The sequence below is a fragment of the Diachasma alloeum genome, unplaced genomic scaffold (assembly GCF_001412515.2).
Source record: "Diachasma alloeum isolate Michigan unplaced genomic scaffold, Dall2.0 Dall_scaffold_00571, whole genome shotgun sequence".
Lineage (NCBI taxonomy): Eukaryota > Metazoa > Arthropoda > Insecta > Hymenoptera > Braconidae > Diachasma > Diachasma alloeum.
The window spans coordinates 541,349-562,593 of NW_021680703.1; the positions used below are offsets into that span (position 1 = coordinate 541,349).

General features: G+C 33.4%; 2 protein-coding genes and 1 non-coding gene across 5 annotated transcripts in view; 1 reads left to right on the plus strand and 2 right to left on the minus strand.

Moving 5' to 3' along the window:
* The window catches only part of LOC107043422 (synaptic vesicle glycoprotein 2B), a 32,870-nt gene extending 13,722 nt beyond the window's left edge, over window positions 1-19,148 (plus strand). For 2 of the 3 annotated variants that reach the window (XM_015264933.1, XM_015264932.1), the window contains exons 2-10: window positions 13,031-13,266; window positions 13,376-13,435; window positions 14,427-14,510; window positions 14,595-14,919; window positions 15,444-15,565; window positions 15,659-15,897; window positions 16,243-16,693; window positions 17,639-17,926; window positions 18,570-19,148. In XM_015264933.1, coding sequence (XP_015120419.1) covers window positions 13,230-13,266; window positions 13,376-13,435; window positions 14,427-14,510; window positions 14,595-14,919; window positions 15,444-15,565; window positions 15,659-15,897; window positions 16,243-16,693; window positions 17,639-17,926; window positions 18,570-18,625 — 1,662 coding nt within the window. In that variant the 5' untranslated portion in view covers window positions 13,031-13,229 and the 3' untranslated portion in view covers window positions 18,626-19,148. Of the gene's footprint in view, window positions 1-4,538; window positions 4,912-13,030; window positions 13,267-13,375; window positions 13,436-14,426; window positions 14,511-14,594; window positions 14,920-15,443; window positions 15,566-15,658; window positions 15,898-16,242; window positions 16,694-17,638; window positions 17,927-18,569 lie in introns of those variants that run through there. The other variant, XM_015264934.1, reaches the window with a different exon arrangement.
* Window positions 7,980-8,052, minus strand: Trnar-ucg. The gene has a single exon. It is a non-coding gene; the product is annotated as a tRNA-Arg (tRNA).
* Window positions 19,149-19,894: 746 nt separating the features above from the next.
* On the minus strand, window positions 19,895-20,812 carry LOC107043424 (60S ribosomal protein L17; the record flags this gene model as incomplete). The annotated part of the gene is given in 2 exon segments (XM_015264936.1): window positions 19,895-20,110; window positions 20,642-20,812. Coding segments are annotated over 2 exon segments (317 nt in total), but the record flags the coding sequence as incomplete, so codon positions are not given.
* Between the last annotated feature and the right edge of the window lie 433 nt (window positions 20,813-21,245).

The following is a 21,245-nucleotide window of genomic DNA, read 5'->3' on the forward strand; positions in this document are numbered from 1 at the left end:
AGTTACAGCTTAATTTTTTTTCTCCTTCAAATTTATATTTTGCATTGGAATGCTGCATTACAATAATTCATAAAAAAATATTCGCAAATATAGATTTGATCAGAAATTTTCTCAATTTTTCGAGAAAAATATTGTTGTTTTATAATTATATAATTAATTTTACCATATGAATCACGAAAAGAAAGTTTCAAACGTTTATTTCGCGGAGATCCCCACATCATTCATCTTTCTAGAAAAAATTTTCTATTGAAATATTTTTTATGGAAATTCCTCGACATGAGTTCATCAAGTTTCTTCACTCTATTGATTTTTTCTCTAGAATATTTTCCATCGAACAAACTATCGATAAATAAAAACGCGTAGAAAAGTTACAAAATTGGTCAACAGAATCGGCCAAACACTGGTAAGAGTTCAATAAAAATCCAATAGAATTTTCTAACGAATTCACTAGCTATTTCTATGAAATGAATTATAGTTATTATAGTTATAATTACAGTTTATTAAAATTCAAAGGAAATCGAAAGAATTTTCTTACGAATTCGCTCGGTGTTTTTATAAAATTCATTCGTACGCGTTATTTTCAACGTTTCCCCTTCGTTTTAATCATTCCCTCAAACATGAATATTGTGCGAGATATTCGTAACCCCTGGTACAGGACCGTGCGTATTTTTTCGAAAGATAACGTGATGAGAAAAACGAAAAATAACGTGGCTAATGCCTTTGGTAAATGTCAGCGATCAGCTGGGGATTCATTATGTACCTAAAAATTCACAAGTCGTCATTCTGCGAGTCAATATCCAAATGCATTATGGGACTATCATTCTCTCCCTCGTCTCAGTAGAAAAAAGAAGAATAATAAAATCTAAAGTGATAAATAGCGCGCAGCGTGTGTCACATTCGACCAAGATGGAAATGCAATTGTGCGCGAGATTTTGAGGCTGTCGCTCTGATAACGAGGGCAAAACAATTATCAGTGTCGACATAAATAATGGTAAGTGATAGTTACAAGGGGCTGTCACAATGAATAAGGAAAATATTCCATTTTTGTCGGCATGAAATACGGTGTCAGTCAATCATCGCGTGAATTTACAATGATTTTATCTCAACGCGAAGTAGGTGGAATCAGACTTTTGGAAAATATATGTTTATAGTCGATGGAAGGCCGAGAAATAGAGATATAAATACTAATATTTCATTGAGGAGCTGGGGGACGTGTGAGAGGGGAGTGGGTTTTATTTTTTTACGTTTAAAAAAATATAAGATGAACTCATTTATATAATAACGAAAAAAACTCATTCATTTACTACACTTTTCGATTTTTCTACTGAAATATTTGTTTTTTACTTCATCTCGATTTCCACGGATGAAAAAATTTAATGAAAAAATGGAGTGCGATCTCTAGACAAGTCTATTGACTCTAAAATCCAATTTTATTGAAATTCCATACGACATTCTATTAGTTTTTTTGCTGAGGTCTTTTGAATATTTCATTATTTTGTCATTCGAATTTTTTATAAATATTTGATTTTTATATTAATAGAAACGGATAAGTTCCTGAAGTTTTAACTTTTATAGATTTAACCCTTTTCCATCATCAAATTTGTCCATTAAATTGCGTGAGAAGATTTTGAAAAAATCATGAAAATTCAGTGTCATTCAAACTGTATTTTGCACGGAATTGTTATTTTTTTAAGCATTCGTTGTTTATAGATAAATAATTGAACTTGTTTAAACTTTCGGAAACCTAATTTTTTTAGGTATGAAATCGATTTTTTGTAAAATTATCGATGTAAATAAATTTTGAATGATTCCGAACAAATGATTTTTATGGTAAAACATTGATTGTTCATAAATTATTGATAGAAAATGTTCGTAGATTTAAAAAATTGCAATTTGTTAATTATTTCATCAATCTTCGTGCAAAAGCAAGCTTTCTATTTTTTTTCAGATTTTTAAAATGATTTCTAACGATTCAATATTGAAATTCACATTCAGGCCTCCAAAGTTTAAATAATGGAATGAGTGTAAAATGTCCGGAAACTTAGGGTCAAACGGGGCTCAAATCCAATCTCTGATGTTCAACTAAAAAAGTAGAAAAGCATTTCGCAGGAGAAAAAATAGCCTATGCACTTAGATATTCTTAAATTGCGTGGGAAAACTTTGATAAAAAATCATGAATACATTTTGCTCAGAATTATTATTTTTTAAGCATTCATTGGTTATAAATAAATAATTGAAGTTGTTTAAACTTCCGGAAATTTTGGAATGGTTAATAATAATGCTTTAGCGGTGAAATTTAGCCGGCATACCACGAAATTCGGATTCTACATCTCAGAAACTACAGAAAAAGTTTTCTGGCAAATATTTTTCTCAAAATACATACTCAGCCTCGCTCAGCCTATGGACTAATTTGGAGGGAGCCCTCGGTCAAGAGACTTCTTCTTACTGAGGTAGTAGTCTGACAAAGTCAGACCCAAGAGGATTTTATTGCGGTTGAGCCTTCGGGCGTCAGTCTGGAGTGCACGTTTGGGGCAAACAGAGTTTTACGCTGGATAATTGGAGATTTTACCTCCCCGCAAATAAAAATGTTGCCATTTTGGGTATGAGTCAGAGTGAGGGTTAGCGTGGGGGTAAGCGTAAGGCCCAGAGGCATCAGGGCATCAGGGGCACTTAGTATTAAGTTAGCAGTTAACCAAGTGTCACGACTACAAGATGTATTCTCAATTTAAGGATGTTTATCCAAAATCGCAAGTACTTAAAAAAAATTGATTTCTTTTAAACTGAGAGATGAGGATATTCCCTTCACTTTGATACAAATTTCAATCCACCAACCCATGTTCATTATTTAGATATGAAATAGACTAAATGCACCAAATGCATGCGCTAACATGCGCTTATATGGGATAGAATCATTCAAATATTTCCTCTTTTTGCCCGAGTACTCCAGATTTTTCTCTGGCCATTGGATTCAGTATGATTTTACACATTACCTTCTATTTTTATTTCTATTTTTAGAGTCTTCTAGTGGGTGAATTATCAATTTAAACATCAATTTCATAAGCGCCCGTGTATAAGGATAAATTAGCTTATTCATTTCTGCCGAGACTATTGCGATTAATTGTTTTTTAACGTTAGAAAAGTTAGTTTTATATGTTCTGCTGCACCAGACGGTGCCTTTTCGGGATGAAAATATCTCATAGAGGAAAATTTATCAACAAATATTTTGTCCCTAAGTTATAAGATTGGTATCATATCATTATTATTGTTTCATTTAAGGGTTCATTTCTTGTCTGTGATTATTAGACAGCCGAAACGAAAAACTACTATCCCCTGTTTCGCATAAAACAAAGATTTTTCGGGAGCAAAATACGTATGGGAGTATCGAATAACGAAGGAGTACACTGAGAGAAAAATCTGAAGTTCGATTTACAATAAGAAAATAGTTGAGGCAGTTTCGATGAACGATACGATTTGTTTTGTATGCGGCACATAACATTATAGTAACTTCACAAGCGTAATTTTTGCAAATCAAAATGCAGTTAAGCTAATCAAAGTTCAAAAGTAACCACGACAAATCTATCGTGAGTAGAACAATAAAATAGTTGCAATGACTACATTCCATTGTAGTAATTACTTCTCCGGCAATAGTTACCGTGGGGATGGAATATAGTCAGAAGAATCATATTTTTCTCTCAGTGTAGTGCTAGAAATGACATTTCTTGCGTGTACAGAGAATGCAATTTTTTTAAACTACTAAATCTATTTTTGCGACAAAAATTTTTCATTCCCTCGCACTCTCTGCATGTTTGGCACAAAAAAGCCTTTTTTTAACATTTTCAAAACACTATTTTCTTGGCGCAAGTAAGACTTGTTTGAGAACTTTGTCATTTTTCCCTCAGTCTAGGAAATTTTACGGAACTGTCACGTAATTGTGACCTGAATTTCCTCTGAAAAATTACGATACCGTCAGTCAAATTTTCTGAGTCAATTCCGTAATCGGTGCACGGAGAGAAATATTCAGTAAAAATTACGGAACTCACAAGTCACTCACCGATTACGGAATCGACTCAGAAAATTTGAGTGAGGGTATTGTAATTTTTCACAGGAGACACAGATAAAAATTACGGAACGCTCTGGAAAAATTCCGTGGCAGTTCCGTAAAATTTCCTGCAACCACATTTCGCTCCGGAATTACGGAGAAGATACGTAATTTTTATTGAACATTTCTCTCCGTCTGAGCGAACTGAGTTCCGTAATTTTTACTGGACATTTCTCTCCGTGTATTACTGTTCCCACGTTACGCATCAATGATCAGCACTGATGCCCATCAATTCAGATATTCTTTCGGAAGCAGTCACGATGAATGAAAATCAATTCATGTACTTGTCATGCCTGAAGAAAACTAAAATGACATTTTCCAAGTTTGTTACACGCGACGAAACAGTATATAAAGTTAACTGCACCAGGCGTCATTAGTTCACAGTGGGGAGGTGGCAGGTAGCTCAGTTTCTAGGCGACTTGAACAATTCAACACTCATTTCATCATTATTCACCGTATCTCGCGGATCGCCGGATCATATCACAAATGGTTCAGGATTTAATACACGGTGCGCCTGTCGAGGAATCATGGAGCCAATCGCACTGGAAATTTTGAGCCATGAAATTGTTTAGTTTCGGGTTGTGAATGATAAACTGTAGCAAGTTGCACATCGAAGTCATTTATTTACGGTTCCCAATTTACCGCCAATGCATTGATTTTTAGATTACTGAGGTTTAGTTAGTACCGCAATATATTATTATTCTGAAGAAAGTCAGTGTCTACTTCAGTATTACTTTCAAAATTGACGTTCTCATGTGTTTCATCATTGCGAGATTCGTTGAATCGTCACATGGGATTATTCTAATGGTGCAGTAAGTCCAGAATTTTATAATTATTCGAACGTCTAATATTTTATTTTCCCATCCACTCGCAACGAAATTCTGTCGAAAGGTCTGTTTGAAGAAAGGAAAGAATGCACTGGTTATTATTAAAAAATTGGAGAATTCGTTACGAGAAAAGTGGAAATGATTTTATAATTATTTTATAATTTTAAAATTTTATAATTATTCGAACTTCTAATATTTTACATTCCCATCCACTCGCTACGAAATTCGACAGAAAGTTCTGTTTGAAGAAAGGAAAGAATGCAGTGATTTTTATTTAAAAAATTGGAGAATTCGTTACGAGAAAAGTGGAAATGATTTTATAATTATTTTATAATTTTAAAATTTTATAATTATTCGAACGTCTAATATTTTACATTCCCATCCACTCGCAACGAAATTCTGTCGAAAGGTCTGTTTGAAGAAAGGAAAGAATGCAGTGATTTTTATTTAAAAATTGGAGAATACGTTACGAGAAAAGTGGAAATGATTTTTTTCGGTTTATTGTTGACGTTGGAAAAACCGTGGGAAAACTGCGGAATGTGCGATAGCATTCCAATAGAATTTCCTGACGAACGCCTCAAGTTTTTCTATTTTTTTTGCTTTGGTTGAAGCTCCGATAAGGAGCATTCATAAATCCAAGAGCACGTCATAATTAATGGCTTCATAGTTGACGCTTGTTCGAAATAGACTCAATCATCATTACGTTAAATACAAATGCATTCAATAATCACCGAAAAGGCGTAAAACGGGGGTCAAGTTGCTCGGAGTGGAATCAATTTATCGGCGAGTGTTTTGAAAATCGAAGTGTGGGGAGGATCTCTCCAGTGGATGTGATTCTCATGGCCTTGCAGGATCTGAGAATTGATTAGATATTTCATGGCCAATATTTAGTGCGTTCGTCACGGACGAAAGAACACACATCGGCATTATCATAACTTTGAATTATAGTTGAATTTTGAATAAGTCCGGTGTTAATATTACTCATGAATTTTTTGATTATTAAAAGAATCATCAATTTAAATATTGAAATTCTAAATTGTTTTATCAATCATCAACTTAAATATTCAAATTTCAATGAAGATGAGTATCAAAATGATAATCCAGAACTGAAATTTAACTTGTTGTTCTGTCTGGTAATTCGATTTAAATATTTCACTGACAATTTCCTCAATTCTGATTTTGACCAATCAGAGTACAGTATTCGGTGTCACGTAACGCGTTTCACACTGATAATTTCCCCGGCTGCAGGGGAACTTTCAGACTGATAATTGTCCGGTACCCTGTCAATTGTTTTCTACGAATTTGACAGATATTCCTCACATTTTTGTGAAATGTGTCCCGCAACCCCGAACACTGCACCCTGATCGGTCAGAATTGAAGAAATTCTCCTCCGAATACCCCTCGACCTTCAAAATTCATCGGATATTCCCCTCAAGTTTTCCTATATATCAACAATCAGGATCAGTTTTGCAGTAAAATCACGATCAGAACCACTTTTGCATTTAATCCGCAAAACTGGTCCCTCTCGTTGCTATGCAACAAAACATTCGGGAAATATCCGATAATTTTGAAGGTCTGAAAATTCTCTGATGATAAATATTCGGGCACTGTTAAATCATTTCCTTTAAATTCCTGTTAATTTTTATTCATAATAATATAAATCTTGAGTGCCATGCGAGTCCATCTCACGTTAAATAAAATACAATGAAGATGAGTAAATCTTAATTATTTCCAGGTGCAACTTCTCATAATATTACTAAATTAACGATTGATGCCGATCTCCGCGAAAAAATCTAATGGAAAACGTCGCAAATTTTTCTTGAGAAAATTTTATGGGATTTTTATTGAACTTTTTATTTGTTATCGACCGAATTTGTTGTATAAAAAGAGAACGAAAACAAATCACGACTACCTTATGAGACGAAATGTACATGTAACATGTATTTGTAACATTTACAAGAACATACCTAATGTGGCCTCCTCCAATTATGGATATCGAGTACACTCGAATTCTGGACTTCCGGCCACCACTGACCTTCCTGTTTCCGTTTTAGTCGCTATATTTCCGCCGTGAATTTTCCGGATTTTATTGCACACAAATACATTTTACTCCGTTGAAAAAGTTATCCTTTTAAATTTCTTTTTTAATTTTTCGAGATTCTCATTCATCACTGGATATCGATTTCATGAGTTGATAACTCGAAAACTGACTGTAGAAAAATTCGTAGATAAACTACCTGTAATCATTAACACATCATCAACTTTTCCCGAGCGCTAAACTGTTGGAAAAAATTGAAACCTTATGAACAGTTCAGCAGGTATTTTCAGGAGAGTGACATTGAATTAGATTCAGGGGAAAAAATCATGCAATTTCAGATTTCCTTGGAAATTTAATGAAATTCTCCAACGTTCTTTAGTTCTTAATAAAAACATGAATGTTTAGAGCCAAATTACGCTGAATTTTTCCGGTTTCTGTTAATATTCATGGAATAATTGACCTAAAAAATACTGTTTCCACTGATTTAGTCCTGAAATTTTCAATTTTTTAGGATGAAATTCCCCTAAATTCCAATGAAACTATGATACCATAAAATAACAAAAAACGTGTACCGCAAATTTCATCCAAAAATTTTCAATAGGAGATTCACTGCGTTAATAAAAATTATAACTACACGGAGAGAAATGTTCATTAAAAATTACGGAACTCTCACTTCACTCACCGATTACAGAATCGACTCAGAAAATTTAAGTGACGGTCTCGTAATTTTTCACAAGAGATTCAGATAAAAATTACGGAACGCTCCGGAAAAATTCCGTGACAGTTCCGTAAAATTTCCTACAACCACATTTCGCTCCGGAATTACGGAAAAGATACGTAATTTTTATTGAATATTTCTCTCCGTGTACACCATTGCGCTTAAACCCTAAATTCCGATTTCGCCACATATCTGGCGTAATTCCAAGAGAATACAGGTTAAAACAAGTTCAAAGTGAATCTAAATTCACATAAAATTAAGAAACATCAAAAAATAAAATAAAAATAATGGGCTTTTCGACCGTGACAGGACTCGAACCTGCAATCTTCGGATCCGAAGTCCGACGCCTTATCCGTTAGGCCACACGGTCTACAGAAAGCTACTCCCCCACGTGAACTATGAGTAGCTGCGCGATATATACACTATTGATTTACTTCGTACGCGGCTATGGTTTTATCCCGAGAATAATATCCACGGTTAAACTAGAATGACGCAGACTCATTCGGCGGCATAAATTCTGTTAACAGCATTTAAACAATTTAATTGTTTATAACAATATCGGGGACAGCTCCAGCGGAAAAATATTCAATCCTATAAACCGCGATTCTAACTTCGTTTCGCTCGCATCGCGGTTTTCGGAGCAAGTGACATAATAGTAGATTATGTCATCAGGCGATAAAAGTATTCTTACGTTTGAAGAATTGAGGTGGACGGACATGTAATTAATTAATAAAAAAGGCGTTAATTAATTACGAAGGCAGAATACAGTCGATGATGTCTTCGGGATAATTCCAGAGAATCGAATGATAGATCCAGATAACAATCGTATTTCAGCAGACTTCGCAGGCACCCTTCAAATATTTTACAATTTAGGGATTCGCCGGGGGATCCGCAACAGTATTATCTGACGAATGCGACTTATAATTAGGGTTGGGCGTGTAAATTATGTTGGTAAATTGCATTATGTTTTACCGACGTAATTTACGTAAATTACCTCGACGGGTTTTTACATTTTTTACTTCGAAAAGCTCGCAATTTTCGGTGACTAGAATGTTTTATTTTATTCCAACTGACAAAGACGCAGTATTGGACACATAAATACCATAAAGAATAGTATATCATGTCCCGAGGATGCATAAACCGCGAATTTTCACTTCACTTTGTTCCATTAGACCGCCGTTCTCGGTACTTGGGGTATAAAATATTATTTTATGTCCCTAGGCCCGTAAAATTATTTATAATTTACGGTCGAGATTATTTACAATTTACCCTCGGTTAAATCGCGGTTTCCGGGCCAGAGACATAAAATATTGTACGTCACATGGCGAAAAGAACAATTTTCTGACTCATGTGATTAAAATTCTCCACCAGGCGATTCATAATCCGACTTCGTGTCCGTCAAACGCCGTTTACGAACATTATGAAGAAAAATTATGTTCGTCATTCGACCGAAAACAACTTTTCCGACTCGTGTGATTGCATACATCGGCTTCGCCTCGGTCTTCAACCCTCACACTCGTCAGAATAGTATATTTCGTAACGAGTGGAAAAAACATTTTTTCACGAGTTACGAACAATATTTTTCATCACAATGTGGCGGAAATTGGACTTTTAGGCACGCGGAGCGTGCCGAAAAGTTCACTTTTCGTCACAGCGTGATGAAAAAATTTTTTCGGCGTTGTTACGAAAATAGCTATTGTGCCAGTGGGCGCGAAAACTGTGAACTAGTTATTCAAGTGAACCATTCATTATCTATTAACGAATATTCATTTGGTCATATTCAACTCTACCATTCGTTAATAGTTAACGAATCTCGTTTGGAATAAATGAATCATTCTATCAGTGCAGCATTAGAAATAAATATGCTACTGCAAATTGAAATCCGTAAGAAACCGAAAGGTATACGGTAATAAAAAGTTGAAAAAAACTGAACTATTCGAATAAATCCGTGCATTTGGTATAAATTAGGCTTATTGAATTCAAATAGGGCACTCCGCTGAGTGTATGTGTAAATACAAGAAGGAGAGTCATTCAAAATTAATTGGCGTGATTAAGAAGTGATATAATTCTGTTTTGACGCTCCTTCCGGCTAATGACATATCTTCATACCCTTTAATGATATAATAGTAGGAAGACACATCCACATATCTGAACGTTTTCTTCGAGAAAATGATGTCGAAACGCTCTGTCACGCTTTTAACGAGCATCCTGTTGTATTACTGACCATTGACAGCTCACGGCTGTTGAAATCCATTGGACAATTCCAAATTGAAAGATTCTAGGAAATTGATGTACAAAAATGTAGCTTCATTTCGTGCCTAGAGGGGAAAGAAAGGAAAATGAATGTGAAACCTATATCTATTTTTCCATTTTATCTGATATTTTAGTTTTATGGTACACGGAGAGAAATTTTCTAGAAAAATTCTAGTACGAGTTCTGGAAAAAATTACAACCCACCGACTGTGAAAAATTCTAGTTCTGTTAAGGTAAAATTGCTTGGTATTTCTGGTAAAAATTCTGGGGATTTCTGTGAAATTTTCACGGAAATACGGGGAAAAATTCACGTTTTCCCCAATAAAATTTGTAGTGCCGGTACTGGAATTTTTTCCTGGTCGTCACTTTGCGCCTCGTTTCCCGTGCTAGCACTAGAATTTTTCTAAAAAGTTTCTCTCCGTGTAATTTGAAAAATCATTATAATGTATGAGAAATTGAATTGAGTAATAACTTTGGTCTCTTTTCTTTCAAATGCCGTTTGGTGATAATAGTTGTCTAATGGTTTTCAATTGAAATGTGATGTCTGCTTTCTTGATGTAGAATAAAAAATGCACTTCAGGAGCGCTTTGAGCGCTCGAAAAGTCGTGCTAGTTGTTGAGTAAATTCTCGTGATCATTTTGACTGCTGCTGACCGAAATATGGCCCAAAACCACTTCCAACAATTGAAAATGAATGGTCGAGAACTGCCTTGTGAGAATATTGGATGGAGTGGAACATATTTACTTGTGGGAAATTAATCAACTTGATAAAAGGAAATTCAATACCGTTCACAATAATTAAATTTTTGTCGTGATCATCAGAAATATCCCTAGAAGCATTCGAACTGTTGGCAGGAAAAAAATAATCTGTTGTACGACAATCATTTGATCTGAGAGAACTGCATACGTTTATACCATAGAAAGAATACATTGACGAGGAAAGAATATTTTTTTCCTAAAAAAAATTGTCCCCTCGAAATTATTTAGTTTTGTCAATAACACAGTTTTCGGCAAGAAAATTGTAGGTTTCTCTTGAAATTATCATTTGTTCCATGGAAATTATAAGTGTTTATTGGACAAAGATATACACTACTCAATAACATTCACTTGATAAAACCGGAGGCTCGTATAATTCTCTAGAGAACGAATGTATTTACTCGAAAGACTTATGAATGTCTCACGAGAACAATTACTGCTACGAAAATTATCATGTTTTCGTGGAAACTTTGTTTTTTGTTCACAAGTAAATTGATGCAACACGACAAAAGATCTCTTGAGGGAACACATAATTTTTCGGCAGAACTAGTTATTTCTCTCAGTGTCGTAACGAAATCGAAAAAAAATCATGTGTTACCTAACAGCTATGATGAACGTCCTTTAAGAATTCGGTATCAATGTTAGCGTTCTTCTTTCACTGATGAAACCCCTTAATAGAAGAATTTAACGCTTTCGTTAAGGAATTCTACAAATTATTCACTGGAATTGTAGAAAAATTCAATCGGAATTTTTCTAAAAAAAAATCAGCCTTTCCTTTCAATTTATTGAAACAATGAATTTAATAAAATAAAAGTGAATTAGTGTTTATTGGATTCAATAATTCAATTTTATTTTATTTATTTATTTATTCAGTTTAAAAATAAAGTCAATAGATTTTAATTTTTCTGTATGACTCTCTCGGGCAAAACTTCCGCGGAGGAAACGATTTAAGCAAAAATTCTCTCCGAAGAATTCTTAAGGGACAAATCGTAACGAGATAAATTGTTTTGTTTGGATGCGTATCTACTATTACGCATCCGAATAAAAATATTTTCTTCTCCAAATGTCCGTTTTCCCTCACGAATACCCAACTTCACTTCTCGCAATTGAAATAAAGCGCCGAAGATCAATTCCATCAAATTTAATTGTAATAACTCTGTAGTTACATAATTCACACGAAGCAGAGTATAATAAAGATAAAGATTGCCTCAGAAATTGAAGGAAAACAAAGAACTACTGCCTGTGAGTGGCAACGATTGAATCACATTTTAAGATTCCTGTTCTCTTATGATGATCTGGATAATTAGCGTGATGGGAAACTTGTAGTACTGAGTGGTTGTAAAAACCAGCCATGTGATTCTGATTATTCATTTAGTAATCGTTCAGAGTAATTTAAGATTATTTACTGCGTGTCTAATGAGGAGCTGAAAAACATTGTTGTGTAATGTTTATCTACAGTATTATGATTTATACGCTCTAAGGGAAGCCATATAATAAACCATGAGGACTTCATAAGAAAATTATGTCACGCAAGAAAAAATTCAGCAAAAAACCTAGCAAATTTCACAAAAAATTCTAATAAATTTTTATTGATAATTCTGCTACTTCATGGCTGATTCTATATCAAAATTGCGCAGCTTCATTGCGCTTTTTTATAGAAAATGCCCAATAGAAATTCTTTTGCAGAAAAAAAAATCAGCAGAATTTAATCTTTTTATTCAACTGTTTCTTCTCTTTTCATTTAAAAAAAACATATACATGTAACTAGAATCCTATTATTTTGTTTTCTATAGAACATTTTCTAATACAGAAATTCCTAATTTTAAAAGACGCAGATAAACTGCGGAATTTTTTCACAGATTCAGATAAAAGCTAATAGAAAAAATTGTTCAGTAGAAATGCAATAGAATTTCATTGCAACAATTGCATTGCAACGAGTCCTATTTTTTTTTCCATGGAATATTTTCTAATACAGAGATTCCTAATTTTAAAAAACGCAGATAAACTGCGGAATTTTTTCACAGAATCAAATGAAAACTAACAGAAAAAATTGTTCAATAGAAATGCAATAAAATTTCATTGCAACAATTGCATTGCAACAAATTCCCCCGAAACGATGAATTCTCCATTCGTCTGCGAATATTCAATAGATTAACCCATTCAACGCACGTCTCTCATCGCAATTATAACTAATGGACCTCATGTGACCCCATTATATCGAAGAATGACGACTCAGCAGGTTAATATCAAAGAATATTTTCCCCCCGTCATTCGAAATTATATCTAATGCAATATAACATGAACAATAATATAATGATTGTTGCTTTATTTTATTTGCAGTTCGTGTGTGAGAACAAAACCTAGCCCCGTCGTCGTGAAGCAGCAGAGCAGCGCAGGATCAGCTGGAAAATTTCGCCAAAACCTCTGTAAAATCTCAGAACTGTTGATTACGCATCAGTGGCAAAAGGCTATTCATTAAAATTTTTTAGTTGAATTTTTTTACGAAGCCAGATCCCCCTCACCGCGCCGACATCGTAGAATGGTAGAAGGTGAAACCGACACAAAGCACAATCATAGTGAGTCTCGATGTTTTAATCCTTGTAAAAAATTTATTCTGATGTTATCGTTGTTAATGGTACGTTATTGTACGTGTACTGATACTGGACTGTTGACGATTATTTTCAGAGTGTGATGTAAAAGACGATCGTTTGAACGGCTGCGGTTCAAAAGACCTAGAACTTGCCGGTAAGCTTATATCTCCGGGATATTAATTATCGGGGATAATACATTTCCACAATTTTCAATAATTAAAACAGTTTCATTGACATGAATGCATGGGTTTATGCATTTCCAACAGAAATAACAAGTGGGAAATTTCTTTTTTATTGCATATAGTTCCGAATGGGTATTTTGCATATAATTTCCTTCTATTATGTATAATTCATTGTTTATTTGATTTTATTAAATTGAATAAAATTTCTTTTCAACTAATTTTGTCAGATTTTCAACTTAGTTGAATGTTATCATCCTCATTATTCTTATTAACTCTTTCTTCTACACAACCGATTGTCTTTTTCAGAGTTCTATCTCTCCCCTCAGCCCTTCGATGAAATGTTAATAGAAAAATTTTATTTATACATACTTGAATGAATTTGAAATGTTACATTTGCAAAAACCATCAGAAAGCCCACTTTCAGGGGAATTCATGAAAAATTCGAAATTTTCAACAATCATCAGAAAAATTAAATCAACCAATATAGCTATCGTAATCATTCTTTAACATCGACTTAATGGCAGTAACACAAACATTTTAAGCTATGATTGAATTCATTTGAAGCGTGATATTCAAAAATATTCTCGGAATTCCGGTTTTCAAAAAATACAAATTTTTTGCAATTTTTCAAATAAATCAAAATAACGATTATTGCTATCGCCTTCATCTTCGAATTCAGTCGAAAGGACATTCAAACAAATTTTTAAGCCGTCATTCAATCAATTCAGAACATTTTTTTAGTTATCCTGGAACAACCGATTTTCGAAAAAATTCGAAAGTTAAAAAACTAATCGATTAATTGAATTTTAATTAATGGCGATCAATAGGGCTTAACAATACCTACATTTGATGACAAATATTCAATTCCATCCATTCATTAGCGAACAATTGAAGAAAAACGAAGCAAAAAAAGTCAAATTACCTGGATATCCTTATCACTCCATAATAATGATGTTTTTACAGGACTTGGGTCAAAGGACAAGCCTCTAGACCCAGAAAACGGATCCTACTTAAAAGCTGATTTTGAGAAGGCAATCGAACTTACCGGTGAGTCACGACAAATCAAGTTTATCGATAATTATCAACAATTGGCTATTCTCTTCACTCACAATCGTTATTGCATTTGTTTAGGGTATGGCAAGTTTCATTACTTCCTACTCGCAGTATGCGGGTTCGTCAGTACGAGCGAGGAGATGGACGTAATCTCCATGTCCTTTATCCTACCAAGTGCACAATGTGACCTAAATTTGACTACCGAAGCCAAGGGATGGCTCAGCTCCATCATCTTCATTGGAATGATGGCTGGTGCTTATGCGTGGGGCTCTGTTGCCGATGCACTGGGCCGACGCAAAGTACTGATCGTCATTTCATTCATGAATGCCCTGTGCATCGTTGCATCTAGCTTCAGCCAGTCCTATGAACTCTTCATGTTCTTCCGTTTTCTTAATGGAGCTGCGTAAGTCATCAAAGTTTTTTTTATTATAAAATATTTAATTTATGATGCATTAATATTAATATTGATATTAATAATAATAATAACAATAATATTGATATTATTATCATCATTAATAATAATAATAATAATAATAATAATAATAATGATGTTAATTTTAAAATTAATATTGCTTTTTGGAATATAATTGTGATAATAATATCCAATAGAAAATATCACAATAGAATAAGTTTCTAGAATAAGCTAGAAAAATCAAATTCGATTGACTTTTCCTGCAGAATATTTTTTATTGAATAGTTCAATGGAAATCCAATAAAATTGACTAGCAAATTCGCTAGGTTTTTCTCTTAAATTTTTTTGTACGGGTTCATTTATACAAGAATTTTCACAAGAAATTTAACACAATTGATTAAAGAAGAAATACAATTCCATTTAACAGAATAATATAAAACAGTGAATGATCAGGTGAAACAGTGAAATCAGGTCTGTGTAATTAATTTTTGTTCTTTTCTTCACAATATTTTCAGTCTTGGTGGCAGTGGACCGGTCATCTGGTCGTACTTTGCAGAGTTCCAGCCAAAATCAAAGCGTGGATCCATGCTCTCATTCATGGCTGCATTTTGGACACTGGGGAATCTATTTGTTGCCGGTAATCTTCATGAAATTGATTAATTTTCATTGATTCATAAATTTTGTTGATAATGCATTACAGGATAAAAATAACGCAATGATTATTTTGCAGGCCTGGCATGGCTGATCATCCCTCACAACATCGGTATCACCAATGAAACGTTCACATTCAATTCTTGGCGAATTTTCCTGCTGATCTGCGCTGCTCCCTCCTTCATAGTGGCGGGGCTACTACTGCTCCTGCCTGAATCCCCTAAGTATTTATTATCTCGCGGTAGATATGAGGAGGCCCTCGATATCTTCCGTGGCATTTACGCCACCAACACCGGCAAACCCCGTGATACTTACACGGTAATTATTCAGGTTGACATGCACAAAAAAATTGAGCGAAAACCTAACGTTTTCGTAATGAAATTCTCTTAGATTTCTCGGGAAAATTCCTCACTTTTTTAAATTGAAGTTTTTAGTTGACAGATTGATTTCTATTTGTTCATAAAATTTCATTGAATATCTCTAATTCGATTCGATTTTTATATATAAATTTCTTGAGCAGAAAAATCGAATGAGAATATCTCAATAGAAAAAGTTGTATAGAATTAAATTAAATTGATAGAATGAATAGAATTAAAATTTATTTTTCGTAAAATTCATATCTATGAATTTGTGTATTTAATATTTTAATTTTCTTCTCCACAGGTTAAAGAATTAATTCTCGATGATTTCATCACGTCAGCACCAGTAAAATCTGGATCTGATGAAAAGAGTAAATACAAAATTATGCTTGGTGACATCCTCGACAATAGTAAACAACTATTTGCCTCACCAATTCTTCGTTTCACCCTGATATCAATATTCATCAATTTTACATTCCACATTGGTTACTATGGGTTGATGATGTGGTTCCCAGAATTATTCAATCGTTTCGACACCTACGCCAGGCATAATAATAATAAAGAAGCTCACATTTGTGAAGTTACCGCTTTCTATTTGAAAGACAGGGATGCTAAATTCGCTGCTGATGCAGTGTGTGTCAATACCATTGGTAAAGATGTATTTATTGAGTCAATCATCACAGTTGCTGCCGCTATTCCTGCTAATATCGTGGCTGTTCTTGGAATGGATCGCTTGGGGAGAAAATTTTTCCTCGGTGAGTTTTATACGTCACAATGACATCTTGAGTGAAAAAATTCAGAAGAGGCAATTCTATTGGAATTCTTTCGGGAATTGGATTGATATTTTGTAGAAAAAAAATACTTGGGAATGAATTTTTCAATTTTGTTTTTTCTTGAAATTTTTAACGAGAAAAGCAGAGTTGTTTTTTTTCTATCTAATATTTATTACAAAGTTGCATGGAAAGGTTTTGAAATTTTCAATTAATATTTAAGGAAAATTAAGTCATAGAATTCCATAGGAATTTCATTCTTGTATTGAATTTTTTCCATTATTTTCCATAATTTGATTTTATTACCAGTTAATCATGTATGAAAAAAATTATAGAGCAATTGTGTCTAAAAATTTATATGCAAGCAATTGCATCTTAAAAATTTCAAGAGAATGAGTTAGAAAAACATCGAAATCGATTTTTTCACACAAAATATATAATAAAGGAAAAAAGGCCATATAGAATGCATATAGAACAGGAATTTCAACCAGACATAATTATGAATTTTAAATTAAGTTAAATCTTGAATTAGTCAATTGGTTAATGTTACTCACTAATTTTTTAATGATTAAATTAATCAATTAAATTTTCAAATGCCGAATTATTTTATCAATCAATAATTGAGTTCCGAAGTCAAACGTTTATTTAGATGATTGAAAAATCTTGATGAAATTTAGAATTATTCACTCAATAGTCAATTGACAATACCATATTGTCAATTATTTAATTCAGTCAGTTGAAAATTGACCTTCAATGAAGATAAGTGAACCTCAATCATTTTAAGCTGCAACTTCTCTCAATTTTATTAATATAATTGATGCCGATACCTGACTTCAACAAGAATTTTTTCCAAATCCAATTTTTCTACATGCATTTCCATTATTTCATTTTATCGCCTCTTGATACTAATAAAACGATTATTTTCTTCAGTTTTCAGTACTCTCTCAGCGGGTATCTGTTCCATGAGTCTCTACTTCGTATATAATAAACTCCATAATCTCATTGTATCAGCGTTCTTCAGTGGCGTTATAAGCTGTGGTAACGCGGCACTCGATTGTCTTATAACCGAAGTCTTTCCCACAAACTTACGTGCCACTGGTATCGCTATTTCCATGGTTGCCGCGAGATTAGGTGGTATCATCGGCAATATTGCCATAGCACAACTGTTGGACACCATGTGTGGAGCGTCAACCTTCATCGTTGCCGGACTCCTCATTGGTATAGTGACTCCTAAATTGGAGTATTGCATACTTTTTTAGCGAATAAAACCTCAAAACAAGAAAATTTCATTAAAAAATGTGCCTCATTCATTACATTTTGTTATCATTTTTCGATTTTCCAGAAAATGTCATGTCATTTTTTTTGTTTTTGTAATTTATACTGAAAGCGTTTTTTTATTTTGAAAAAACTAGAAGTTGAAACTTTTTTAAATATTCAATTCTTCCATTTTTTTTATAAGTGTTCTATTTTTTCTCATTTCTCTATTTTATTTTAAAAACGTTTTTATTTCAAAACGTTTTTAGTCATTAATCAAAAATCAAAAGTTTCAAAAGTTTTTGTTTTTAATCATTAATTTTTTGTTATTCATATGGGAATTTGATGAAAGATATTTATTATTGAAAAATATCCATTTTACATTTAAAAATGGTAATTTTCAATTTTCTTTTCATTAAAAAATTTTTTCTATTTTTACATGAAGTTACCATTTTGCGGTTATTTTCATTTCGAAAAATTCAAAACTCGCAACTAATTGATTTATTCTTATTCATCGAAATGAAAAAAACGTAATAATTCATTCAATTTTCCCCACGATTTCCATCCAAACAAAATCATTAATGACCGCAAATTTTTTGTGTTTCAGGGGGCGGCTTATTATGTCTCTTTTTACCAAACACGACCCGCGAACCACTTTCCTGACACCTGATCGTCATAAAACGTACGAACATCTCTACCTGAGAATTCCATGTATAGTCACAATGCATTTCCCTAGCAATTAATATAAGAATGTCATATCCCCTACCACAAAGGAAAACTGAGAAAAAAAAGTGAGAAGAGATAATGAAGCGGCTCGATGACCGGAAAGACCACAAATTGCCCAGTTAGTCCGTAGTTGAGACATTGGTAGAACATTATAGTATTATTATTGAGCGCCATCAAGAAGCAATAATTCAGAAGCGCCTGCAATCATGAAAAACTGAACTGAATTATGTGATTGAGGGGAAGTGAAAATAAAAATATTTACAGATAGTGCAACAGTGCTCAACTCCTCCAATGTTTTGTATTATCTTTGTTTCTTGTATTAATCATTGTTAACGTTCAGAGATATTTTCTTAGGTATAAGTACGTGGATATGCTCTGTGACTCGTTGGATTATGTCAGAGTCAATTTATGAATGAAATAAAAGAAGTAAGAATAAATAGAATATTGTGGTGAGGTAGAATGCAACATTTGATTACTCCACTGTTTTTCCATTATGAAACCGGATTTTGTGTCCGATAAACTGCCATTAAAAGATCATTAAAGTGAGAACGTGCTTGTCTTCATGTAAATATTTTTGCTGATAAATTAGCAATATGCTTCCGAAAGGTAATTGTGCACATCATTTTCTACTGTCGTATATCATCTATTATTTTATATTTTCTGTTAAATTTAATTGCATTTCTTGTTTTCAACAACTGTCAGATTTCTTGTGAAATTGCTTGCATATATCAAATGAAAGGAGGATGTTATCTATATTTTATGCATATTATAATGAATTTGAAACTTTATATCCAAAGATACCTCCGAAATTCTCATTTTCGAAAAATCCAATTTTTTTAAAATTATTCTATAAATCAAAACAAGGATTATCGTCTTCATTTTCGAAGTTATTTAAAAGGACATCAAAATGATTTTTTAAGCCACCGGTCAATGAATTCAGAAAAATTTTCATTCGTTAAATAAATAAATAAATAAATTTTAAAAATTAACAAATGAATTAAATTTCAGTTAATGTCATCGATAGGGCTAAAAAATACCCACATTTGAACAAGAAGAATGATTCAATTTCGTTAAAATCTGTATTTTCAGACTTCATGGATCATAATGTTGAAATAAAAAAAAATCTAAACCCAAATTTGAACGATTACAAAGTTTCCATTCGTAAGGGAAATGAAAAGAGAACGAGGGAAATGAAGTGTTCAATGATTATCGAATAGTGTAACTCTTTAATTCACAATACAGTTCCTTGTAAATGTATAAAGTCACCGTTATTCCTCTATTCTCTCATCATCTTCTCCTTCTGGCGGGCAAGCTTCTTCTTGCTCAGTTTCTTCTTGGAGGGTTCTTCCTCGGTGGCTTTAGCTACTACGTCTTCCTTCTCAGTCAGGATCACTTCGATGTGGCAGGGGCTGCTCATGTAAGCTGTAAAGAGGTACATCTATTGAATATTCAACTTCACAAGTTTATCCGTTTATTGTTCTTTCAAGTTTCGATATTTCATTGATTATAATCCTAATATTCATTTTTGGATGTAAACCAATTTTCAAGTTGAAGAATTTACTGGCTGGAATCGTTAATTTATTGCAAAAAAATCCTCACGTTGATGATTAACAATTATAAGGATTTTTTACAGTAAAAACTGTCATTTCTAGTTCTGAAAAACGTAATTGATCGAAACATCCTTTGAATATTCAATTTCACAAGTTTTTTCATTCTTTTTATTGTGAATTTCGATTTTTAATTGATAAGAATCTCATTTACTTTTGAAAGGGAGCAAGACAACGATTGAACAGGGAAATTATCCGGAGAATGCAAATTCTCAAAGTGATAAGACACAAAAGTCACTAAATTATCTTATTATTTCTCCTATTAGATTCAAACAACTTTTAGTCAAGTTTTTGGAATCTACATCCAATAAGAACAATTTTTTTCTAAATAAAAATGACCACTTACGATTAATGCGACCGTGGGCTCTGTACGTCCGTCTACGAAGGCAAGGTGCATGATTAACTTGAATGTGATCAATGACGAGACGGTCAACATCAAGACCTTTGTGGTCAGCATTAGATTCAGCGTTTCTCAAGAGCTGAAGGAGGAATTCCGCAGATTTCTTGGGCCACCGTCCTATTATCACAAATAATTGAGGCTTAAGTGGTGAAATATTCTAATTTACTTCAGAATTTTGGAGGAAAATTTCATTCGAATCAGCAAAGTTTGAAAAAGGCCGTGACTATTCGCACCATTGCGTGAATCACTCCCGTACACTCCATACACTCCACGCATGCGTGAAGTTTGTGTGTTTCACGCAGCCGAATTTTCATACTGCTGTGTATTTCACGCAGTTGAAGTTTCATACTACTGTGTGTTTCACGCAGTTGTAGTTTTATACTACTGTGTGTTTCGCGCAATTGTATTTTTATAAACCTGTATGTTTCACGCAGTTGTATTTTTATACGCCTGTGTGTTTCACGCAGTTGNTCCAGTAGGGTCTAGGAGTCTCCCCTGGTTCAAAACGATCTTTAGAGGCCCTAGCAAGCCATTTCTCGACCCGCTCTTT